Below are 26871 nucleotides of genomic sequence, written 5' to 3'. Positions count from 1 at the left end.
CTTTCTTTCTTTCTTTCTTTCTTTCTTTCTTTCTTTCTTTCTTTCTTTTTGATGTTATTGGGTGGTATGAGTTCTTTAAGTGTTTGGATATTATTTTCAAATATGATTTTCAAATAAGTTCTTGCATTCAGTAAATTGATGATTTCCTTCACGGTTCAGAAGCTTTTTAGTTTGATGTAGTCCTGTTTGTTTCTGCTTTTGTTGCTCTTGCCTTTGGAGTCAGATCCAAAAAATTGTTGCTGAGACCAATATCAAGCAGCTCACCACCTGTGTATTCTTTTAGGAGTTCCATTAATTGAAATTTTACATTCAGGTCTTTAATTCATATTTTGAGTTAGTTTTTGTGTATTGTGTAAGATACTGGTTGTTTTATTCTTTTTGCATATAGCTATCTAGTATTTCCAATAGTATTTGCTTAAGAGCGATTCATTCCCCACTGTAAAATTTTACCTCCTTTACCATAAATTAATTGACCATATATGCTTGAGTTTATTGCTGGGCTCCCTCTTCTGTTCCATTAATCTTTGTGTATTTTTTTATGCACAAGCTTTTGTTTTTAAACACAAATTGTTGACATTGTCACATTTAGGAATAGCAGATAAAAGGGGAAGAAAGTGGGAGATTGATACTTTAATAGAATAAATATAAGAGAATTTCAGTTGAATCAAAGAAATGAAAAGCCTTTGCTTCAGATTGATTTGGAAGGCTAGAGAAACTGACAAATAATATAAAAGATTCTGGCTTCCATCAGTTTGATATGGAACACAAAGTGACAAGAAAGTACAGGCTTCTTTTAAAAAACATGAATAAGATTAATATCATAGAAAATACATTTCAGTAAGCCATCAGTGTCTATATCAGAATGGTAACTGTGTGTTTAAGATCAAATGGAGTTTATTACTTCTTAACCTGCGCCTAATTTTGGGTTTTATGAAATGGAAATTTAAAAAGTATTGATCCGTTTGTTACCTCCTGATAGGAAGTTTTACTGAAAGGTTGATTGAAATTTGGCTTTTTTGGAACAAAAATGTAATATGTTTCTAAGTAATTAAATCCCGCCACTCTTGCCTTCTGAGGAATAAGGGTGGTTGGCGTTCATGCATTCACAGCTGATGCAGATTTACATCATTTCTGGAAGTCAAAGGTTGTGAGTGAATTGCGGAAGAGAGCCACACAGTGATGGTGAGAAGAGCATGTTCGGCAATTTGAAGCGTCTTTATAATACATGTACGACTCCTGTGGTAGAACTTGATGGTCGTACAAGCCCATGTAATCATCAAGCCTCAGTCTCCTGAGGCTCAGTAAGTGTAAAGGCACAATAGATTACCTCATCATTCTAAGGGAGACAGAAGGGAAATTGCTTCTTCTCCCAGTGCACAGCGAGTCTTAGTTGAAGTGTTATACATACAAGAGGTGCAGGCATTGTATCCCTGCGTACTTGATTTAAGTGAATAACTATTTTTAAAAGCAACATTTAAAAAAAAAACTGGGTTAGAAGATAATAGGTTTTTATTGGTTTCAGTATCTTTACATTATCTCTTGATGGACTGTGAGGCATTCATTGATACATCGAATTTGTATTTGGTGCATTTATTTAATGCAGATGTGAAAATCATACTTGAAAGGCACATTTTGCTTTTTTGGTAAATGAAAACAAGAGAGAATAAAGCCTTCTGCCCACTGATTATTTTAATGGGGAAAGATGTTCTTGTTTATCAGAGTTAGGTCCACGTTGTTTCCTTTTGGGAGTCTCTCTTTGCGAAGTAAAGCTTCTTTGATACTTAAGGACCAATAGAGCTTCTTGATGTCAATAACTAACTTCATTGAAACTGATGGTCTCATTGTTATTGAAACAGTGACTCCCCAATCTGATTCTTCCATGTAGATATCATAGCTAAGGTACAGATTCATTTCTCTATTTGCCTCCTGAATAACCCTTTTTAATGGTATCTCACAGGCACTGCCCCCCATTATGCTTAAAATTGAATGCATCATGCTTGTCCCCAAATATACCCCCTGACTTAATATTCATATCTTTGTAAATAGTGATATTTGGGCCCAAGACAGAAAGCCAGGACTCCTTTTTACCCTTTTCCCATCATGTCACTTTGATCTGCAGATTATTTCTCCTAATCATCTTTTAAATCTCCTTACAATTCCCCAGGTCCACCACTTTTTGTTTTTATTTATTTTTATTTTCATTTTTTGCTTTAGTCTATTGTTACTCCTCACTGGCTTGATGATACTAGCTTTCTATCTTCTCCATTTTCATCTGTCTTGCTTCCAATGCACAGTCTTCATAATAGCTTCTGAGGGAAGTATTAAGTGCCAATATGTTTATTTTGCACTTCAGCTTATAGGTCTCTATAATTCTCAGAATAAATATATTTTGTTGTTAGTGTTCTGGATCATCCTAGCAGTGTGCCCCTAATCCTATTCCTGCCACTGTTGTCCCACATGCCTCTTTCATTCAACCATTTTGAATAACATCCACCGCCTGGAATGCCTTTTTAAAAAAGAAAATAAAACAAAAACAAAAACAGACAAGACTTCTGTGTCCTTCACAGGGTATTCCCTGAATCAGCCACCCAGCCTTCCTACCACCTCTCCGTTCCTCTTTTAAATCTTGTGTGCCACTTGGGGTGCCTGGGTGGCTCAGTCGTTTAAGCAACAGGTCATGATCTCACAGTTCATGGGTTTTAGCCCTGTGTCGGGCTCTGTGCTGACAGCTCATGGCCTGGATCCTGCTTCAGATTCTGTGTCTTCCCCTCTATCTGCCCCTGCCCTGCTCGTCCTCTGTCTCTCTCTCTCAAAACAAATAGAAAAAAAAAATCTGTGTGCCACCTGCTCCAGGAACTCTTGAGTGACCACCACACCCTCCTCTGAGTCTCTAAACATATACTTAGCTTCATAGGCAAGTTGGCTGTTGCTAGAGTCTGTGATGCAGAAGCAAAATTTGATCTAAGATGCTTTGATTTATCTCTCTGTCTTCTCTATCAGATTTAGAGCAACTGGAGAAGAATTTTCACAATTTTTTTTATTTTAATTCCAAGAGCCTAGTCAAGGTTTATTAATAAATGTTTTTTGAATGATTGAATACAGTGCTGGAATTAGACCTGCCCCTCTCTAGGATTTCATTTATTACAATAAAAGTGCCCAAATCATTTTTAATCTGTCATATATTCCTTTGTGCCTTATGTAATTGTTTGGATATTTTAGTGTTACAGGAAACTGTGAGTTTTTCTCCTTGAAACATCGTACTAGATCATAAAGCCATTCTATTGCCATCTGAATTTCCAACTTGTCAGTATCATTAGTATCTATTGTTTTCATAGAATGCTTTATGGAGAGTTCTTTGTCATTCATGTCTCAGCTTAAAATATTTCTTCAGACCGAATATTACTCAAAGCCTGATGTAAAGTAGCCACCTACTCCGTCTCTATGACATCCCCGTTTTAATTATTTAAAGAGCACTAAACAACACTGATAGGTTATTACTTATTCAGGTTTACTGTGTGTCACTTCCCCTAGGATGTTAGAAGGCCTGACTGGATGACCCTGTAGCTCTGAAGAAAGTGTTGGCTAACTATAACCCACTGCCCTACTACTTATTTTTGTAAATAAAGTTACATCTATTTTTCTATTTTTATTTGAGTCTAGTTGACACGCAATATTAAATTAGTTTCAGGTGTACAACATAATGATTTGACCAGTTTATACATCGTTAGGTTCACTCTAGTGTAGCGTCCATCTCTTCCATACCTCACTGTTATAATTTCATTGACTGTATTCATCATGCTGTGTTTTTTTATTCCCGTGACTTATTCATTCCATAATTGGGAGCTTGTATCTCCCTCTGCCCTTCATCCAATTTTCTGAGTCCCCCTCTCCCTCCCTTCTGGGAGCCATTGGTTTGTTCTCTGTATTTATAAGTCTGATTACGTTTTTTGTTTATTGATTTATTTTTAGGTACTATTTTGGAGTGAAATCATAGGGTATTTGTCCTTCTCAGTCTGAATTAATTCATTTAGCATAATATCCTTTAGGTCCATCCATGTTGTCTCCAGTGACAAGATTGCATCCTTTTTTTTTTATAACTGTATAATACTCTATTATGTGTGTGTGTGTGTGTGTGTGTTTGTGTGTGTACCACATCTTATTTATCCATTTGTCTACTGGTGGACACTTAGGTTTTTTCCATATCTTGGCTACTATAAGTAATGCTGCAATAAACATGAGTGCATGTATCTTTTTGAATTAGTGTTACTAATTTTTTAAGGTAAATATCCAAAAGTGGAATTATTGGATCATATGGATTTCTATTTTTAATTTTTTGAGGGGTCTCCTATTGTTTTCTGTAGTCCCTATAGCAATTTAACATTCCTATCAACGGATACAATGCTTCCTTTCCTCCACATCTTCTTCAAAACTTGTTATTTCTTATCTTTTTTTAATTTTAGCCATTTAAATTAAGTTTTATTGGAACACAGTCACATCCATTTGTTAATGTGTTGGCTCTGATTGCTTTTTCCCACAGTTTGAATGTGAGTAGTTGTGACAGAGACCGTGTAGGTCATAGACCTAAAAATATTTCCTATCTGGTCCTTCAGGAAGAAAATTTGCCAGCTTCTGCCCATGAGCTTCACTTAGTGCCTGACACAGAATAGGATTTCACTAAGTGTTTGTTAGATGTATGTTTGATAGAAAATCAGGTGATTAAGAAATGGAGCAGAAAAATTGGTAGATACTTAATAGAAACCTTCTTAGAAATATTGGTTGATTTAAAGGGCTTCCTAAAAACTGGGCTATGGTGTGATATTGGCTCTTCAAATCATCTATGTTAAAAGCAGTTGATCGATTACAGAACTTGAAGTGAAGCCAAAAAGAGGACCAGAATGATTAGACTCCTCCAGTTCAGATGATGATACCATTCACCTACCACTTGGGGTTAAAGGGAGAAAAAGGAATCATTGGATCATTTGTACCTGCTCAGAATGTAGCCTAATGAAGGATGAACTGAAATTGTTTTACCCTTTACTGAAAATTACCTCTAACTTAAAAAGGTGACCTAACACATGAGAATCACACATATTTGTTTACTGTTTCATTTATGTCTATTTTTGAGTAAACATGTTAGTCATTACTGGTCCCTGAATGCCTATTATGCATTAAACATAGCATCATTTTCATTTTCCTAACAACCCTAGATATCCTAGGTGTGGTTTTCTCCAGCCTCTACCTGCAAAACTGTAAATGTGCATTAAACACAAAATGGTCCCATCCTATTGGGACCACTGTATTCTAGGTATTGGAGGAAAAATAAATAACGTACAGTCTACCCTAGTAATGGACAGTATAATAGGCATGAAAATAAACAAAGATAGTGAAACGTGGGAAGCATGTGATAGAGGTCTATAGAAAAAGCTATAGGAGAGTGGGGAGATACACATTCTGCTAAATGAGAAGGAGGTGGGGTGGGAAAATCAATAAAGAGAAGGTGATGCTCTCTGTGTTAAGAGAAAAGGAAGAAGGTTGATGAGTGGCCATGGTAGATAAAGTCCTGAGAGAGAAGACAGTATGTGCAGTAACATGGGAGGGAGGCATTGGCACTGTTTCCTCTGAGAAAGGAGCAACTCTCATTATAGCTTGGGCTTATGGCACATACAAAAGCAATCAAAGGGGAAGTCGGGCGGCTGGGAAGAAGACCATCTAAGACCAGCTTTTATGGAGAACAGCTGAAGACTTTTCATTAGGGTGGGCATTTGCCAAGTAGAACACCGTGGCAACAGTGGGAAGAATGGGTTAAAGTGAGCTAAAATTTGAAGCAGGGAGACTATTTGAAAGCTACTGCTAAAGTCCTAAGTGGGTATAGTCATAGAGTCAGAGAAGTTACGAAATACCTAAGAGCTAGCACCAACAAGACCTGGTCATTTACTATCTTCAAATTCCATTTACCAGCTTAAAAACCTGTAAGTCATTTCTAATAGTTTATGTGCAAATTATTTGTTTTGATTAGGTGTTGAATCGTTTATATTTCATAGCTATGTCAGAATAACTTGTGGTTCTTCCCCAACTGGACTTCAATAAATTTAAACCCTTGTGGGATATTAAGCTATAAATGAAAACTTAAAACACATGACTTATTAAGATAGAAAAATAATTATTTATTTATTTATTTTTAATTTTTTTTAACATTTATTTATTTTTGAGAGACAGAGAGAGACAGAGCATGAATGGGGGAGGGTCAGAGAGGAGACACAGAAACTGAAACAGGCTCCAGGCTCTGAGCTGTCAGCACAGAGCCGGATGCGGGGCTCGAACTCCCGAACTGCGAGATCATGACCTGAGCTGAAGTCGGCCGCTTAACCGACTGAGCCACCCAGGTGCCCCAATAATTATTTATTATTAAATTGTTTGCTGAGTAACACAGCAGCCAGGGCTGATAACTATGAATTTCATGTGTCAATAAGTATATCACGTACATTAAAATCTGAAGCAATCATGCTCAGTATGTTGTAAGCATCTTGAAAACTGGCAGTTGATGTATTTCATAAATGTCTGTTTGTATAAATAACAAAATACGTACTACATGCTCTGTGTGTATGCGCATAGGCACAATTCTCTATTCATGAGCAACCACAGACCCAAGGGTGTTAATCTCATGTCTTAAAAATGATCTTAGATTTCATTCACAACTGTGTAAGTAACAATCTAGCTTAGTGTCTTAGATATGTTTCGTTTTGTTTTATTTTCACTGTGAAGCAGTGCATGGTGTTTAAACCAAGGGATTTCTCTTCTCCATTATAGCCAGCCAGTACTGCTTACTACGTTTCAGTGCATCTGATCTTTCCACCTTAAAATCACCAGGCAGCTTCTTTGTTCTAAAACTGGTTGACCCAAACCCTGAGGTACCAGGCAGCATGTGCCTCATTGACGGTATCACCCTATTCCCTAGGAACCTTGTTATCCTTCTTCTTCAACCGTATCTTGTTATTTCAGCTTCGATACTTTTTGATCCTTCTTAGTGAATTCAGCAGTCCAGATTTACATGGTAGACATTAAATTGTGTATGCAGTTAGACAGTCTCAGAGCAAAGGCCACGGAATTCCCATGTCTCATTTGGTCTGTAATTCTCAGCCGGAGTTTCCTTTCAGCTTTAACAGAACTGTGTATTCATAACTCCATACATACATGTGCATTTTTGCCTCTGGTGCGTATATTAGGTCTTTCATATTTTATTCTACCAGAATTCTAGTGTGTCTGGGCTATATATTCAGCGCTGCATTCACCAATGTGGTTTGATTTTGGGACCACTGGGAATATCCCATTGTAAAAATTACCTCCTCACCAAAATCACATGGTACACTGAATTATATCATTAGATTTATGTTTTTTTTTTTTTTTTCAGTTTGTATTCTCTTCTAATAATGCCAGTGGTTTTGGAAAAGTTAACACACTGGTTTCTTCATGAGACTTTACAACAGGAAAGTGAAGTAGTGTCTTTGGCCATTCATTTGGGGTCGAGGTAAGAGAAAATGTGCCTTTAGGAAAGGGGAAAATACCAGGTTTTAATTCCTTATCTAGCATCTTACAGCTCCATCAGAATTGTTCCATCAAGATAGTTCTTAAAAAATATCTTTTGCATGCTGGATATTAAGAGCTAAATAAGATAATACTAATGATAAGGGCTGGTAATATTTATTGTGCAGTTACTAGGTGACAAACAGTGTTCTAAGTGCATGTAATCTTCAACACAGCTCCATGAGGCAGATGCGCTGATTATCCACATTGTACACGTGAGGAAGATGAGGTTTGCAAGAGGGGGAAACACTTTCCCAAGGTCAGGTAGTTTCTTCTGGCATCACAACATCAGGCCTATGAGTGGGAAGGCAGTCAGCAGGAATAGCCTGTGCCTACACTACCTTCATTTGTATACTCGATTCATAAATGGGAGTTTCAAAGGAAAGGGTACCACCAGGAACATAATCTATTATATGCATTAAAAAAAAAAAAAAAAAAAAAACTCAGTGTGAGGTCTTGTAGATTTGCTCTAAATTGCATTTTAATTCTCACATGGCTTCCAACTCCACTTGAATGGCCTCGGTTTATTTTTATTTTTTGTAAAACTCCCATACTTTGTTTCACTTTTAAAAGTTGAAATAAAAGATGTTTAGAGCGGTTTTAGTTATTTTCATGTGTTCAAAATTTAACAGGCTCTGTGCTTCCTGAAAGATAATACTAATATATAGAAACAAATATTTAACTTTTTTTTTTTTTTGCAATTTAAATTACAAATAGTTTAATTTTTGATAAAAATACCTTTGGTGAAGTAATATCAATGAAAGCAATTGGAATGTCTTCTTCAGGTAATTACTCTGAAGTTCCTGGTTTCTATTTACAAATTAATGCAGTGTTTCCAAAATTAAAATTAAAATATTTCAACCAAATGATTCAAATGAAGAGTATCTCATCATTCGAGAGTTTCTTAATAAATTAGAAGGAAGGTGGCTTCATTATGGAATCAACTGAATTACAGTCTAATTGCTGTATGTAAAAGAAATGTTGCTGTTCAAATAAAAGAAAATAACTGATAAGACTAAAATAATAAGCTGAGCTGTAAAAGAAAGCTTTCATCTGTGCAAAGCAGCTAAAAGACATATGCACCATACAAGTTGTGTGTTTTTATTTTTGTTGATGTTTGTTTATTTTTGAGAGAGAGCGCGCAAGCAGGGAGGGGCAGGGAGAGGGAGACACAGAATCTGAAGTAGGCTGTCAGCACAGACCCCAATGCGGGGCTCCAACCCACAAACTGTGAGGTCATGACCTGAGCCAAAGTCAGACACTTAAATGACTGAGCCTCCCAGGCGCCCCACACCATAGAAGGTTTTAAATAGCTAAGGAGAGGATTGTAATCTTAGCCGTTTTTGACTGATTGCCTTTTACTCATAAACTTAATTGACAATCACATCAATCCTGCAGATTATCTAAGGATCCTTACTGCATTTGTGTGTTGTTTTGTTGTTGTTGTTGTTGTTGTTTTAGATGAAAACAACAGAAGCATAAGGGGCTAAATGATTAGTTATAAGTAGCATGTTGTGCCAGCGATACAGGCTCTTGGCTACCAAAGATACTAATGGTTTATTTGGTTTCGATAATATTAGAAAAAAAAATTAAAATGCTTGAATGATGAAACAAAGTTTTTACCTTGTTTACTCTACTTAGGATATTTCTTCAGCAAAATCCCTGGGTGCTTGCAAGAAAAATCTTACAAGTAATCACTGTTTTATTGAAAGTGACATTAAAATCCTTCAATTAATAAACATGACATTAGATCCTAGGGTCTTCCATTTTCCTTGCATTATTCTTATTTTGTCTAATGATCAGGTGGATTCTTCTGAGCTCCATCTAGGCCCGCCACAATGTGCAGATTTCATTAAAGGACTCCAACTGTGTTCTGGGCATTAGCCACGTGCTCAATCTATGGGAAACTAAAGAGAGGGAGCACGGCCAGAAATCTCAGTAATAGGGGCGTTAGAGAACTGACAAGGACAAGGGCCTTTTAATATTTGTACCAAACACATGGTGTTCGGAGTAAGGCTCATCTCTTCATCAGGGTCTACGTGTGCCATAGAGCCTTCTGTTGACCCATCCACAGTGGGAGATGGATTCTGGTGCCTGAGACGTGCTTAGAGAGAGGAGATTTGGTCTTCCAATCTCCCTGTACCTTATTAATCTTTCATTTACACTGGGATTAGATGAGATTCCATTAGCCCAATCCACTGAAAAGATTCATTCATTTTAATATTTATGCACCCTGTCTAGTCCTTAAAGTGGATTCTTTTTGTGTGTGTGCTTAATTGGATCAGTGGGTTTCTTATTAACATTTTTCTTTTTAGAGATGAAGTTGATGAATAAAATTAGTGACACCGGCTCAGCTCATCTATTAAATATAACTTGTAATGACTACTTTATGCACTACAGGATAAAATGAACAAATGTGACAGAGATACAATGAGTTTAGAATCACATAGTAAGTGTTGAATCATTAAGAGAAAAACAAAGCAAAACTGTAATTGGCTGTGAATGTATAAACACAGGAGGTGGGAAAGGATGATATTTAATGGCATTAAAAGGTAACTTTAAAATCCTCACTTCTTAAAGTGTGAGAATCAGGCGTTACTTAGAATTTCTGAGACTAAAATGAAAACTTGTCCAACTCAAAGGGTCTCAAAATGTAGCCCAAAGTATTAACTTGATATCATGAAATACTATTTTTAAATTACCTTACCTCTCAACTTCGAAGACATTTTGTTTTGGCTTTTTGTTGACACCGTTTATCGTGAATATTGCTTTTTACATAGTGCATTGAATGTGTTGTGTTTATAGTTGTACTTGAGCAAGATTTCTAACCCTGGGTGGTGGTGTCATTTCGGGCTGGGTAGTTCTTTGTGCTGGGGTTATCTTGTGTGTGGTAGGAAATAAGCAGCCTCCCTGGCCTCTCCCTACTGCCTGCTGGTAGCCTCCCACATGTCACAACAATCAAAATGTCTCTAAGCGTAACTGAATATTCCTTGGGGAGGAGTATCACTCTGGATTGAGAAATACTGTGCTACAGAGGCATAGTTGTTTTTTTAATTTGTTCCGCATTTGAAATTGTAGATAATCAGAGCTCCACATATAATGAAAGCTTAGAAATCAATTGCTCAGAAACCATAAATTTTAGAATCTAACACAATGGAATGCTGTCTTTACAGCTCTCACTGTATTTTTTTGTCAAATTTAATACCTTTTCTGGGTTTTTCTTTTTTCTTTTTGTCATTTAAAAAGAAAATAATATTAGTATCTCACTCAAGGTGTCATTTTAAAAGTTAAATGACATGGTGCATAGAAAATGGTTAACACACCTGCTGTCACGCAGTAAAGGCTTAATAAATATTATTCACTTGGCAGTAGTTTAAATAAAAATGCCAATTTTATCTAAATGCCAGGCTATAATAGATCAGTTTTATTAAATGGAAATAGTATATTAAACATTTTGGCCAATTCTCTAGTTTAACTTATTTAACTGTAACATATCAAGCACTATTAAAAATAATTTTAGTATCTAGTTTGTTTCACTGCTTTAATAGCTACAGGTCTTATCAAAGACTTGTCAGAACTATCGTGTGTTATATAAAACACATTTTTGCTACAGACTTATCAAAATTATTTTATATTTGGAATAAATCATAACTGTTATGTTTTTATTTTGATAGCTTCTCTCTGCTTCATTTGGAAGATGTGGTTGACATTTATGGGCATTGTAAATAACCTTAAGGTTTTCCAATAGTCACGTAGTGCCTTCCAAGCACAGTGAGGCCCTGAACCCTGAGTAAATCAAGAAAATGTACTCAAATTGAAAAGGGAGCAATAGTGCAACACTTTGTGGGTTGAAATTGGCAGAGGAAAATGGCATTCAGAACTTGTCAATGACTCTGTAATCCATGTCATAAATAAGATGTAGATTTACCTCGTGTATCTTGGAAGAATTAGCAGGAAATGTAAGGTACTTCTTTTGTGCTGTTAGAAATTAGAGTTTTCTTTGTTCCGCCGAGAAGCCAGATTGAACAATAGGATATTCTACAAGAGAGAATTGCTGAACCCCAAGGCCATGTTTTGAAAACTAAGTATAAGAAGAACAGAGATGTGTATTCTCAGCGTTCTGATTCAATTAGCAGGGAAATTCTGTCTTACGTTTCAGAGTAGAGGCCCCTGAGTCAAGGTTTGCTTTTCCAGCATTCACTGCTTCTAACAGCTTAGCCTTGCACATTATAAAAGACTTATTTTTTTGCAAAATCTAATATTCTAAAAGATAAAAATCTTCATTTCTGAAAAACAGACTTAGAATGAGGACTGATTTTACTCTTCAAGCAGCCATAAGACACTTAGTTAAGTTCCTTGGAAGGAGGATGAAGTTATGTTTGGCTAAGAAATTTGGAGTTCTTTTAAAAAGATAATTTGTTATGAAATTCTTATATGAAACTTTTTTTTTTTTTGGTTGCCAATTCATGTCTGTATTTCTGCAATTAAAATAAAAGTCTTTGCATTTTTATTTCTTGCCCTGGACATTCAAGTAAAGATTATGACCTACAGAAAAGTAATTGCTTTTAAACGTCTTTGTAATATGTAGTCACAAACCGAAACTGAAAGTCTGTTGAATTTTAGTGAGTCAGAATACCACAGTTACTTTTTGAGTATTGAGTCTTTCTGAGAATGAACAGCACACTTTCATATTCTTATTAAACAGTATTACTTGCTGAAAATAATATTCTGAAGAATTTGGACTCATTTTTTTCTTCATCATGGAAGGTTTAGATTTTGATAATGTGAAATGAAAAATCGAATAGTAACTTTTAAGTTGTTGATTGCACTAGGCTTTCTACCCAGTGGTAGCCAGAAGAATTATTTAAAAACATCTTCCTAAATAACATCTACTTATAAATTTAAATAAGAGAAAGAAAAAAAAATTGTGTATGTAATTATAATGGAGGTAGCAGGGAGAAGATAAAAGATTCAGGAGATGACATAAACTTGTTTTAGCATGGCCAATATCCTGCATTAGTTTCATTCTATCATCTGCAGATTACCCAGTTATTTCAGTATTGTTTATCCTGAATCACGCCAATAGTGTAGAAATGGAGAGATGTTAGACACCTTAGTAATTCTGGAGAAGCTGTTGAATTTTACAAGTTTAAGCAGATCACTAGGAAACCAAAATAAGATATGTTTCTTAGTCAAATGTAATACTGTGAATCAGAAAAATATAGCCAAATAACCAAGAAATATCTAAAATAGCATTCATACTTTTTTGCTTGCTTTGATGGTTTACATATTTTTTTTTTTTACATTTTAACATGTTCAATATAGTTAAAAAAATTAATTCCTAGTGCAACAGTTGATTTACTTTGTGATTTTGGTGTTTTGAGGCATTTGAACACTATAATTGAACGAGTGTCTCTCTAACGTTTTCTGATTAAAGACTAGAGATCCATACTCTCTCCATAGTATAAAAATCCCTTGAAGTAGAACTGTTGGATTAAAGACCAAGTGAATTTTGATAGACAGCTATAGCCAAACTCTTCATCTAAAGAGGTTGCATTAACTTTTCAATCCCATGACAGATCCTTTGAATTTTGGTTTCTTGCTGTGGTCGTTCAAGTTAATGAGTTAATGAGTAATAGAATAATGATTGCACTCAAAAATCTTTATAAATGTACAAGGGCAAATGGAAGCATCTGTATCTTTAACTGGTATAAAACCTTGCACATGTGATAGGTATACAGTACCATTTCTGTCATATGAATGAAATTTAAAATCAGTTCAAACACCTATTATCCAGAGTTTTGCTGTACTTAGCTTATTTGCAAATGCACAAGTTTTGAGAAAAATATTTAGAAATCTGCCTCAGTAATATCTTACCTGAAAAAGAATTTTCAGGTATATAAACAACAAATCTTAAGACCTATACCATAATAAGAATATTTCAGAGCTTGACTTTTCCCGTAAATACATAGAAGTGTAATTCACAATCAGCATATCAAAGCCTGGTACTTAGTAGTTGTTGTCAAATAAAACTAAGAAAAAAATTAGCAGCCTTAAAAACAAATAAAACTTTATTAAAAATAATAATTAGATATCACTTGCTTAATGGGAATTAAAGAGTCAAGGAAATTGAAGAGATAAGTTAGAATAGATTGGCAATTAATGAAGTGTATCTGGATCATAAATAAACATGATTATTTGTTCAGTAGAATATTACTGTAAAACTCATGAATGTTTAAAGAAAAGTACAATGTTCCTCTTTTTCTGTGCTGTTTTGTATATAACTATAAATATTCATGAATAGTATTAGTTCAGGTTATCTATGTGAATATAAATTTTTATATAACAGGCCACTTAATGTTCATTGGATCATGCTTTTGAATATGAATTCACCAGTATCTCACATGCACTATGGATCAGACCCAGCTCATGAATATTCACACACACAACTGATCTTTCTGCAAGTAATCACATCCATAAAGATGGAAATCTTGTTAGTTCTCAATAATGAGAAATGCATTAGGATGCTGGTCCCAGAACAATTTCACAATACCCTTGTTTTCATTTTTTTTTTTTGTAAATGATAAACTTTAAAATATAAACACAGATGCTGTGCATCTTTCTAAATAGAAGCTTTTTTTTTCTTTTACCTTTACAAAATACCAGGCATGATTTAACCGTGACTGCATTTGCTTCCTTTATTTGCTGTGGTCACAGGGAAGAATAAGAGTTAAGCATTATCTCCAGTCCTTATCCCAAACTCATTTCCATTGTTTAGGCTTGGCTATAGATTCTCAAGTGCACGGTGGTGCAGTCTCCTGATCTGCTAGGGCCGTGGTACATATTTTACACATAAAGGAGGGGGAGGGGGATATGAGATGATGTATGTCATCTTTTTCTGTAAAGGGAACGTAATATTCAAAGCTAATTACATGTTTAATATGTTAGACATGAGATACTATGATCATGGAGGCCCATAATTATAAGTTATATGCTAAATCTCACATTATAATTATCTTTCATTATATGAGTGGCATATGTTTTAAAAGTTTTTTTTTAGTCTTCATTTATTTTTGAGAGAGAGAGAGATAGCGTGTGAGCAGGGGAGGAGCAGAGAGAGAGTGAGACACAGAATGCGAAGCAGGCTCCAGGTTCTGAGCTGTCAGCACAGAGCCCAATGCGGGACTCGAACTCATGAACCATGAGATCATGACCTGAGCCGAAGTCGGATGCTTAACCGACTGAGCCACCCAGGCACCCCAAATGGCATATGTTTTTAATACCTATCCAAGATCAGTCCATAGTTATAAGTAAGAATCAAGATCTATGGCCTGGCCCTTATTAGCAACATCCTCTGATATTTAATTGAAGTAACCAGAAAAAAAGAATTATTGTTCATACAGGTAGTAGTAAAGCATCAGGTACTCCCTATTTCTAACACTGATGTATTGTCAAGTCCCTGAATGAATGTTTTTCTTTGTCAGAATCTATACGTTTGTTGCTATGGTATAAATACAGTTAATAAACTATGCTAAATGACCAACATCTTTTCTTTTCAATCTTAGTAACAGATCAAATTATGTTCGTTTATTATGGAGATTCATCAAGAATTGAGGGCAGGGTGGCGATCAAACTGTGCCCTTATGTGTTGTGTAGATTTCTTCAGAGCTGCTTCCAAGGGAGGAATGCCTCCCACCCCTTCTCTTCCAGGAGAGCTGCTCTGGCCTGCTTTATACATCACAGTGGTTCTCAACAGGGAGCAGTTTTGTTTGTATTCTGTTCTGACAGTGTCTGGAAGCCTGTTGCTTATCACCACTGGGGGTGTGGGCTGGGTGATACTGGCATCTACTGGGTAGAGGTCATAGGTGCTGCTAAACACCGGGCAAAGCACAGAATAGCTCCCCCAGCAAAGAATTACCAAGCCCGAAATGTCAATATGGCCTCCGTCATACAAAAGTTTGTTGCAGGAAATCATTCCATGTCTAAACTTGTTGGTAGCCACTGGATTAGAGTACTTTTAGAGGTAAAGTGATGAAAATATGTAGCATTATTTTGCAAATAAATGAAGACAGACTCAATTATTATAGATATGACTTTTTCTTTTTGTTTCTCTTAGCAACAATCGTGCTAAATGAACTCAACTGGACAAGTGCCTTAGATGAAGTTTTCAAAAAAAATCGAGAAGAAGATCCTTCGTTGTTGTGGCAGGTGTTTGGCAGTGCCACAGGCCTGGCCCGTTATTATCCAGGTAAGTGCTCAATGACTCAGGAGACATCAAATAAAATTGTAAGCACCAGACTTAATATTTCTTGAGAACACTCTGTTACCTTTAACAGTATTGTAAGAAAAAGATACCACCCTACTTTTATAAGGAAAGAGTGTTCTTCCTTGCATGGCTCTGTATCTACCCAAACCACCCTAAACCACAACACCTTAGGAAGAGCTGGAGTGGTTGGTACCCGGCCTCAGACCAGGCTGCAGTGACACCATGAGCAGGGTCTGTGGACCTGGAACAAGAGGTTATCATGAATCCTGTAATAATTCTGGGATTCGGGTCCATCCCTCAGCATGGGCAGGGTGTTGAATTCCATGAGAGAATGGAATAGAATTTTTAGAAACTAATGAAATATTTCTTTCCAGATTTCAAGTCTGTGTTTTGTTTTCTTTTGTTTAGTGTTTCATTTGTTTTTTAGAGAGAGAGAGTGTGTGTGGGTGTGAGAGCACGAACAGGGAGAGGGGCAGAGAGAGGGGGAGACAGAGGATCCAGAGCGGGCTCTGTGCTGACAGGCTGACAGCAAAAGCCCGGTGTGGGGCTCGAACTCACAAACCATGAGATCGTGACCTGAGCTGAAGTCGGACGCACAAACCATTGAGCCACCCAGGCACCCCTCAAGTTTGTGTTTTTATATGAGAAATGTTGATGCTTTGCTATAATAAGTGAGTATGGATTTGTTAAAATGAGTGTGACAGGAAAGAAAATGAAATTTCAAAGAAAATAGAACTACTCTAAGTGTCAAGTTGGATTACTTTTGAAGGTGTCTTAGTGATGACATATATTCAATGAAGATCAATATAGTTTACACATTAAAATGAATAAACTTTTTTTAATATCCTTTATTCTTACAAAGGCCGGTGAGGAGAAATAAACCTTTAACAAAAAGGAAAAGTTGATGACTAGTATAGATCTTGGGAACCTATTGAAAAGACTTTATTTAATTTTTTTTTTTTTTTTTTTTTTTTACGTTTATTTATTTTTGAGACAGAGAGAGACAGAGCATGAACGGGGGAGGGTCAGAGAGAGAGGGAGACACAGAATCTGAAACAGGCTCCAGGCTCTGAGCTGTCAGCACAGAGCCCGATGCGGGACTCGAACTCACGGACTGCGAGATCATGACCTGAGCCGAAGTCGGTCGCCCAACCGACTGAGCCACCCAGGCGCCCCGAAAAGACTTTAAATGAAATGTCTGTTGGTATTTTTAACTTTGCTGTTTAGAACAAGCTGAGAAGCACAAAATGCATTGTCTATCTCAACATCATGGCCTGTCATGGAATACATACTAGATAATTTGGCTTCAAACAATTGCAGTATATAGAGGACTTCTTCTTGAGACTTGAGTTTTCTAAATATCTTTAACAAATAGAATTATTCATAATAAAAGTTACCACAGTGAGAAGGGTGTGAAATAGAAATGAGCTAATCTCTAGCTTTGTGTGGCAATAACAACGAATAAAAGTATGTAGGCATCTTTAGACTGAATAGCACTCAAATTATGTGGTAGACATAGAACTTCTGCACGAATGAAAATGGCAGATGGTAAGCTCGGTGATAGTTATTTCTTTTGTAGAAACCCAATGGACGAGGAGAGTCCTTGTTCTTTTTTCAAAGTTGAAGAAAATCATGAGTTAATAAAATGATATTAATATCTATGTAGTATTACCCCACAGGTTGTTAGAATAGAATTGTCTTGTTGCAGAAATGTTCAGTGTAATACAACCCGTCCTAATGCTCTTGAGTTAATTACTCATACATTAAATATCATGCATCAGTAGATTAGAAATTTTAGTATATAAGATCATAAAAATAAAGCAGCACTACTCATAAGCATACTAAGCCTGGTATAATAAACCTTAAAGTTAAAACAGTTCTTACAAAACATTTTAAGTATTATTTTGAAATACAGTAGTGAGATACCTGATGACCTATTCAGTAATACATAAAAATAACACATTTATCGTATAGCTTTTAAAATGTATTGCCTCATTACAAAATTCCATATATGAGCAATGGAGAGAAAGGTGGGAAAAGAGAGAAAATGAGCGTAATAATGGAAAACCAAGAGCCTGGTACCAGAGGAAAATTGATGATACTGAGAAGGAAAAAAGAGACAAAGCTTCTAAGAGAAATAGGAAAGGAAACTGGTGGGGGGGGGGGGGGGGGCGCGGAGAGAGAGAATGCATAAGAAAGGAGAGAGAAAACCTAGGATCCAGAGGAGGAAGAGGGAAAAATATGTTGTGTTATGAGCACTTTTCAAAGATGGCTCTTTTTGTAGTAGTGGCTAACCTTTAACTTTACTAATTATCTTCTACATTCTTTCATTTTATTATTTTTTTCAAGTTTAAAAAATTTTTTTAAATATTTATTTTTGAGAGAGCGAGAGACAGAGTGTGAGCGGGCAAGGGGCGGAGAGAAAGGGAGACACAGAATCTGAAGCAGGCTCCGGGCTCTGAGCTGTCAGCACAGAGCCTGACACGGGGCTTGAACTCACAGACTGGGAGATCATGACCTGAGGCAAAGTCAGTCACTCAACCCACTGAGTCACCTAAGCACCTCTACATTCTTTCATTTTAAATGTAATCCAGGATAATAGCTTTAATTTTTTCTTACCCCTATTCAAACATTTTTAAATGTGTTGACATCTGTTTGCTTTACCTTGGAAAATATTTTTGAATATTTAGCTGAATCCTTGTGATTTCCCCCTATAATAATAGTTGTGGAAGCAATCCCCAGATCCCTTGCAGCACTTGGTTTCAAGCAAAGTTTGCCAGACAAGTTGTTTCACTCAGTGACTGATGGATTGAATTCATTTACCTGTTAGAGGAAGTTATTTTTTTTTTTAATTTTTTAATGTTTATTTTTGAGAGAGAGAGGGAGAGAGACAGAGCACGAGTGGGGTAGGAGCAAAAAGGGAGACACAAAATCCGAAACAGGCTCCAGGCTCTGAGCTGTCAGCACAGAGCCCAATGTGGGGCTCAAACTCACAAACCATGAGATCGTGACCTGAGCCGAAGCCGGATGGCTCAACCAACTAAGCTACCCAGGCACCCCGTTAGAGGAGGTTATTTAAAATCGTTTTGTTGCCTACTATGAAATACACTTGACCTAACTGAAACTTTTGTGACTCTGTTCCTAAGTTCTTTTTATTTTCTTTTTTATTATCTGTTGGCATACAAAAAGCCATACACACACAATGGGTACATCTTGATGAGTCTGGAGATAAGTATACACCTCTGATATCGTCACTGTAATCAATATTATAAACGTATCCATCATCTCCAGAAGTTCCCCCCCCCCTTATTTATTATTACAGTTTTTGTGATAAGAGGGTTGGCAAATTTTTAAGTGTATAACATAGTATTTTTAACTATAGATGTTATGCTGTACAGAAGATCTCTAGGATTTATTCATTTTAAATAACTGAAACTTTTAATACCTCCCCTTTGCCACTTGCCCCAGCCCCTGGCAACCACCATTCTGCTCTCCTTCTACAGCTTTACTCTTTTCGATTCCTCATGTAAGAGTATCATCTAGTACTGGTCTTTCTGTGTCTGCCTTATTTCACTTAGTTTAATGTCCTCCAGGTTCATATGTGTTGTCACAACTGGCAGAATTCCTCCTTTTCTTTTTTTAAAGCCTGAATGACGTTTTTTAAATATTAATTGTATAATAGAACCAAGTCTCTGTTATCAAGCACATTAAGACACTATTTTTTAAAAATGTTTATTTATTTATTTTGAGAGAGAGAGAGAGCATGTGCGCATGCACGTCCACAAGCCTGTGTGAAGCGGGGGTGGGGGGGTGGGGGGGTGGGGGGGGGGGGGGGAGGGACAGAAAGACAATCCAGGCTGTCAACAGAGCCTGATACGGGACTCAAGAGATCGTGATGTGAGCCAAAATCAAGACTCAAAAGCTTAACTCACTGAGCCACCCAGGTGCCCCAAGACAATATTATAACTTAAAAGCAACCTAACGTATTTCGGTTGATGCTGACATGTTTTCAACACATTTAACGCTTTTTTCTGAGTGTAAAGACTATTTCTAAGTGAAGTGATTTTAAAAATTTCTTATTAAGCCATCGTTTTTTCTCTGATTTTAGCTCTTACCATTTTGAAACAGGCCTGGGTAATGTAGAGTGGCTCATCCTGATGAGTGTCTGTTAAAGTAAAGGTCAAAATAGCCTTTTATATTGTTCATTATCTTACTATGAATGTAAATAGAATATATGTTACTTTTACTTAATTGGATTTTTATATAACAAGACTTGTACCTCAGACTTAGATCTCCCTAGTAGCTGTGAGATACTGATTGGATCTTCTAAATGTTCTCAGCCTTTATCATCAAATCTGAAAAATATGAACACCGACTCCTCATTTTATTCCCTGAAGGTTGTTGTCAATGAGATAATAAACTGTAAAGTACTTTGGAAGTACAAAACAGTAGGCATTTTCATGAGATTGAATATCAGTTAGAATAATTTGCCTAAATTCATTTTTCTCTTCATGTGAGAAATTGAAGGACATGATTGAGATTACAGTGAGTTGACAAGGAAGGTAAAATAGAAATATGGAAGGCATTGTAAACAAATGACTAAGCAAAAGTATCTCGCAGTAACCTCACACGGTGGAATTGGTCTGAAAATGAAGGTTTAGCCTATGACCTTAGTTAAGTCACTTCTCAGTAGGGTTTCCAGGTAAAATAAAAATTGCCCAGTTAATTTTGAACTTTGTATAAACAACAAAGAATTTTTTAGTATAGGTGTGCAATATTTGGGAAGTATTTGCACTAGAAACGTATCTGATCTTTATTGAAACTCAGATTTAACTGGGTGTCCTATATTTTTTTTAACTAAATCCATCAACCCTCTGTCTTGGGCTTCGAGTCTCTAGACTGGTAAGATGAAAAAATCAGCTTCCACGCTATGTTGCAGAACTGTGAGGATCAGACAAGATCTATTTCATATGTATATATTTAACTCTTTTTCAAATGTTTATTTATCTTGGGGAGAGAGAGAGAGAGAGAGCAATTGCGAGCAGGGGAGGGGCAGAGAGAGAGGGACACACAGAATCCCCAGCAGGGTCCAGGCTCCGAGCTGTCAGCAAGGAGCCAGACGTGGGGCCCAAATTCACAAGCCGTGAGGTCATGACCTGAGCCAAAGTCAGACGCTTAACTGACTGAGCCACCTAGGCACCCTTTCCTATATTAATCTAAGTGTGGGAATTTTATATTTGTAAAAAAAATGTGTCAACTATCTTTTTTTACAAATTTTTGCCACAATTATTGGGAATAATGTGTTATTATAATAGTAATTGAAAATAAAGCAATTATTGAAAATAATTCAGATACTAGGATCCTCTGATTCACAATAGAGTCTAAAAAAATTCTCTTGTTCAGTATTAAGATGTAATTTAGAGCAGAGCTACTTGGTGTGAGAGGGTTAAGCAAGTACATTCTACCAATAACCAGGGGATAACACTTCTATCACTTGATGTGGTGGTCACCTTTGCAAAACACCCACAGACTTCAGCAAAAAGACAGGAGCACAATAAAGTATAAATGTAGAATTGTTAAAAGAGGAAATAATTAAGTATGCTTTTTAGCAAATTGCCTACATATAGGAGAAAGTCAGTGATGGTCAGCTAGTCTCATTAGTCCTACTTATCAGGTTATTTAAATGACATGGAAAAACTACTAGGTCCAAATAAGGAACTTTCTAGAGCTGACATAATATAAAGGCACCTCTGTAGTTCTGAAAAGTAGTTTGGTTAGTAGTTAGTGGAGGGTTGAACTCGGACATCTGTCCTTGAACTGAACATCCATAAATTCTGTTTTCTAATTTGGTTGATGTGTATGGAAATAAACTGTAAGACTGATTCTGTGTATCTTTTTTCTTCTCTTCCTTCTCCTACTCTCACTCCTCCACCCCCTCCCTTCCTCCTCTTTCATGTCTCCAACGTAGAAGGTAGATAAGCTGTGTAATCATATGAGGAGCACTATACTAGGTGAATCTCTCTCACTCACTCCATTTGTGTGAAAAGTGCCATCAGCCTCGTTGTGTACTTTGGCTAAGTCATGTTACGTCTCTGAGCCTATTTCTTCACCAGTTACTTGGGATGGTTGAAGGTGATTTCCAGTGCAGACACTAACATTATCTCCTTATCTGTTGAGGCCTTTGGCATTTGCTAAGTCCACAGTCTTTGTTCTGTGGGGTAAAAAGAGTGACTTGACCTAGTCGTACAACTAGCTTCTTGGCATAGTTGAAGCCACCCATGTCTAGTGACATCTTCACTGAGTATGTGCTCACTGGCAAATCAGCTTAATTCATGAGTGCTTTCCTTTAAAAGTTCTTAATTGATTTGGATAAATTAACTTTAAAGCTAATAAACTGCTTTCAAGAGCTATCAACGTTATGAATTTTTACCCATCATAAAAACATAGGTACAAATTATTCATTTACCTGTTAATATCTCCTGAAATTGTTCTAATTCCTGATGTAAGTGGGATTGTAATTAGGAGTTAGTGGCTCACTGAAATGCCAATGGAGGCAATACTTACTCTTTTTTTTTTTTTTTAAAAAAATTTGTTTTTTTTTAAAAAAAAAAAAAAAAAAAAAAGAGAGAGAGAAACTAAAAATCTACTCATTTGGGGGCGCCTGAGTGGCTCAGTCAGTCGGGCATCCGACTTTGGCTCAGGTCATGATTTTGCAGTTCACAAGTTCGAGCCCCGCATCCGGCTCTGTGCTGACAGCTCAGAGACTGGAACCTGCTTCAGATTCTTTCTCTCCCTCTCTGTCTGCTCCTCCCCCCGCTCATGCTCTCTCTGTCTCTCTCTCTCAGAAATAAATGAACATTACAAAATTTTTTTAAAAAATCTACTCATTTTCACATGACATTTTCTTAATGTCTTATTAAACACATGTTCTTTCTCTTCCCTCCATCATTTGTTCACAGCAAAACCATGGAATTACAGTAATGGGACCTATTATAGGTTCAGTTCGTGTTAAATATACCTCTGGGAGAAGACTCATTGTTGTTATATCTGCATAGATTTTTGCCAGAATGTAATGCAAAAGAACTTGTATATGAAGTATATGGATGGTCAGTTGTCCCTGCGTTGCTTACTACTTTGAGAAAAATAGCTCAAAAATATTTTAAGCATCAAATAGCAGCTGGCAGTGTAGTCCAAATAATACTTGTTTTCTTTTTGGTTAATTGTGAAGGTGGCATTTGATAGGTTTCTGGCCAATTTGAGGAAAATGGGATAGCATTGGAGCCTTGACATTTATAGTATTTATAGAAGTCCTCCTTTGCGTGAGCAATTATCTTTTTCAAAAATGCCTATTTTTTTTTTTTACTTTTTTACTTTGATATTTGTGAATGGATGTAGGGTTTAACTAAATGTATTATGTTTGCTGATGACTATATAAACAAACTTTAAATGTTTATTTATTTTTGACAGAGTGCACCCGCGTGTGCACAAGTGGGGGGGCGGGGCAGAGAGAGAGAGGGAGACACAGAATCTGAATGAGACTCCAGGCTGTTGGCTCAGAGCCTGACGAGGGACTGGAGCCCATGAACCAGGAGAACATGACCTGAACTGAGGTCAGATGCTTAACCGACTGAGCTACCCAGGCACCTCTGTATAAACAAATTTTAAATGGAAGTGACTACACTATTTTTTTTTTCATGCTAATAGTTATTAAAATCCAGTGTATGAGGAATATAACCAACTACAAAAAAAATTTGATTTTACACTATGGAAGTTTTTTTTTTACTTAAATCAGAGAGTATCAGTTGTATAGATGGGGGCTGATAGGGAAGCTTCACAAATAAGGGGTCCACATTCCTGCTTTAATTCTCTGTCATCGGAATATGGCCTCAGCCTCAGGCCCACCAGTGTTAATTGTGCTTTTTTTTAAGGGACAATGTTTAATGTTTTCTTTCTTCCTTTTTCTCTTTCTTTCTTTCTTTCTTTCTTTTTTTTTTTTAGAGAGAGCCCCCAAGCAGGCTCCACATTGTCAGCACAGAGGTCCCATGCAGGGCTCAAACTCACATACTGTGTGATCATGACCTGAGACAAAATCAAGAGTTGGACACTTAACTGACTGAGCCACCCAGGTGCCCCCTCCCTCTTTTTAGTTGTACTTGCTGGACTTTACATAGAACCTTTCCCCTTCTGGGACGTTGGCCAGAATTCATTGGTCTCAAGGATACACTTACCTTCAATATGGTCATGTAGGCAGCTAAAAAGCAGAAGCTGTACAAGGTAAGAAAGGAAAAGGTACTGGGGACAAAAACATTTCTGATGTGGTTACTCTTTGCAAATGTGTGTTTTATTTTTTTTTTATTTTTTCAACGTTTTTTATTTATTTTTGAGACAGAGAGAGACAGAGCATGAACGGGGGAGGGGCAGAGAGAGAGGGAGACACAGAATCGGAAACAGGCTCCAGGCTCCGAGCCATCAGCCCAGAGCCTGACGCGGGGCTCGAACTCACGGACCGTGAGATCGTGACCTGGCTGAAGTCGGACGCTTAACCGACTGCGCCACCCAGGCGCCCCAGCAAATGTGTGTTTTAAAAGACTGAGTTGTTTCTGATCTGTAGGAAGTTTTAATTCAACTAGGAAGTCAAAATTTATACATCTTGAAATTTCGATTACAATACAAATCATTAAATGATTAAATGCCAAATAAATTAGAGCAGCTGTAACAATAGATTGCCTGTAGGAGTTCAGAAAAAGACAAGGTAATTATTGACTAGAGTTATGGACTAGGTTTGAACGTAGTATGAACTACGTACTGAAAAATCAAGTTGAAGAAGACAAGGCAAAGGCTAATTAGAAGGAAAAAAGACACAAAGTGAAAAACAAGGAAATGAACAAGTGTTGTCAGAGGCTAGCAAGCCTAGTTAATCTAATAGTTTGTCACAGAAGAAGAATGATATTAAATCAAAAGGTTTATTAATGGCAAATTATGTGGCCCTGAATGTCAGAATAGTTTGTCTAGGATTTAATGTGTGGGAAAATAGCAGAGACATTGTGAGCAGTGGAATACTATAGGTAAAGCAGTGTTTATTCTGATTGGAAAGAGAAACACTTAGTTTTTTTGTGGTGAGAACATTGAAGATGCAGTTTCTTAGTGACTTCCAAGTATATAATATTATTATCTATAATCACCATTCTGTACAGTAGATCCCCAGAATTTCTTCATCTTCTTATTGGAAATTTGACCCTTAGACCAACATCTCCCCATTTTTCCTGCCACTCCCCCCTCCCAAGACTCTGGCAATTCTCTCTGTGAGCTTGGCTTCTTCACATATAAATGAGATCATATAGTATTTGTCTTTCTTTGTATGAATTTTTTCACTTAGCATAACACCATCATACAAGTGTATCAAAATACCACATTGTTGTCTCTGAATTATATGTCAATAAAAAAGAATAAATGAGTTTAGTGGTGAACATAAGGTGTAAGTTGACTATAATTTTTAGTTTGAGTGGAGGTGAGAACGTTGGCACAGGGTGCTGAAATAAAATACCACAAGTATTTTTATTTGGGGAGTACAGTGGTAAGTTTGATTTAGAACTGTAAAATACAGGTGCACACACACACAAATATTGTGAAATTCTTGGGGCACCTAGGTGGCTTAGTCTTTTAAGGGTCTAACTCTTGATTTCAGCTCAGGTCATGATCTCAGTTTCATGAGATCGAGGCCTGTGTCCTTGCTGACAGCTAACAGCTCAGAGCCTGCTTTGGATTCTCTCTCTCTCTCTCTCTCTCTCTCTCTCTCTCTGCTCCTCTCCTGCTCATGCTGCCTGCTCTCTCTCAAAATGAATAAAAATAAACTTAAGAAAAATACTATTTTGAAATTCTCAAATGACCCCCATTTATAGAGATGATTCAGTAGCCTTATTTTTGTTGCCTTTTGTACAACCTCATCTCGTAACTAAAACTGTCTTATTTTTCACAGATATGGGTTGTAATACTTTTTCGCTTTGTAATCACCTATGGATCCAGTCATGCTTAAATTCATTAAGTGATTTGTTTTATTGTTGACAGGAAAGAGTGGTTAAATAAGATGCTAATATGAAAATGGAGAATGATTGGATGTGGACAACACTACATATGGAATGTGTGAATAAGTATTGCTAAAAAGCTTCAGTTCTTTTTAACTTCTAAAAGATCTCTCTCATTCTGTTCCTTTTTCTTTTAAATTCCTATATCTTATGCCTTCCATTTTCATACACATAGAAACATCTTTGCTACGTAATTCATTTTATGTTCACTCTATTTTATTGAGAAAAATTAACATATTTGTCAAAAATTCACATACTTTTTTAAGCACTTCTCTTAGGTGTACCAAATTAAAAAAAAAAAGCTTAAAATACATCACCAACATTAAGATTTTTGATTTACATAAACAGGCAACTTGTTCTTGTAGAATCGTGATTTATTTTTTTATTTTATAAATATATCAATATGACCCAATTGGATTTGTTAAGCTTACAAAATGGGAAACTTTTTCTCCATCCAAGTTCACATTTTTCTGTATGTAGTACATATCTGAAATCATTTTCCAGTAAATCCTGATGTTTTTCTCGATAGAGCTTACTGTTTTTGAGCGAATTTCTGAGCTATAGCTAATAACTACTGTTGGGACAGCTAAATGATTAAGTCTTTGTGTACCATTTACTTTCTTGAATATTCCACTTCCACCTCTTAATTTGTCCTTGCTCTCTGCTGCTCCTGCTGACAAATAGTCCTTTATGTTAAATGAAAATGTTTTATGTAGGTTACCTGGCATCTGTAGAATTACCAGCAAAAATCACTTTGTAATGAGTGCTTTTATTTTTAAAACTACAGTGACTTATCCTTGGCTATAATACATTGTATCTGTATGTGAGCTGCCGCTGGCTGTCTCTAAGTGAGAGAAATGTCCTGGGCATATTACCGTGGTGACATCAAAGGCACACTGAAGCCAAAATAGTGATACCATCTGAACGTCAAGTCTCATTGCT

The 26871-nt window shown here is 36.5% G+C and overlaps 1 protein-coding gene across 7 annotated transcripts in view; it reads left to right on the top strand.

Moving 5' to 3' along the window:
* CACNA2D1 (calcium voltage-gated channel auxiliary subunit alpha2delta 1) overlaps positions 1–26871 on the top strand; it is a 499724-nt gene that overhangs the window by 337890 nt on the left and 134963 nt on the right. For all 7 annotated transcript variants that reach the window (XM_049641359.1, XM_049641358.1, XM_049641361.1 and 4 more), the window contains one exon: positions 15698–15829. In XM_049641359.1, the coding sequence (XP_049497316.1) occupies positions 15698–15829 (132 nt within the window). The remainder of the gene's footprint in view (positions 1–15697; positions 15830–26871) is intronic.

The sequence above is a fragment of the Panthera uncia genome, chromosome A2 (genome assembly GCF_023721935.1).
Source record: "Panthera uncia isolate 11264 chromosome A2, Puncia_PCG_1.0, whole genome shotgun sequence".
In the NCBI taxonomy this organism is placed as follows: Eukaryota; Metazoa; Chordata; class Mammalia; order Carnivora; family Felidae; genus Panthera; species Panthera uncia.
The sequence above is the reverse complement of the archived record's forward strand: the minus strand, read 5'-3'. Positions and strand labels throughout refer to the sequence as shown.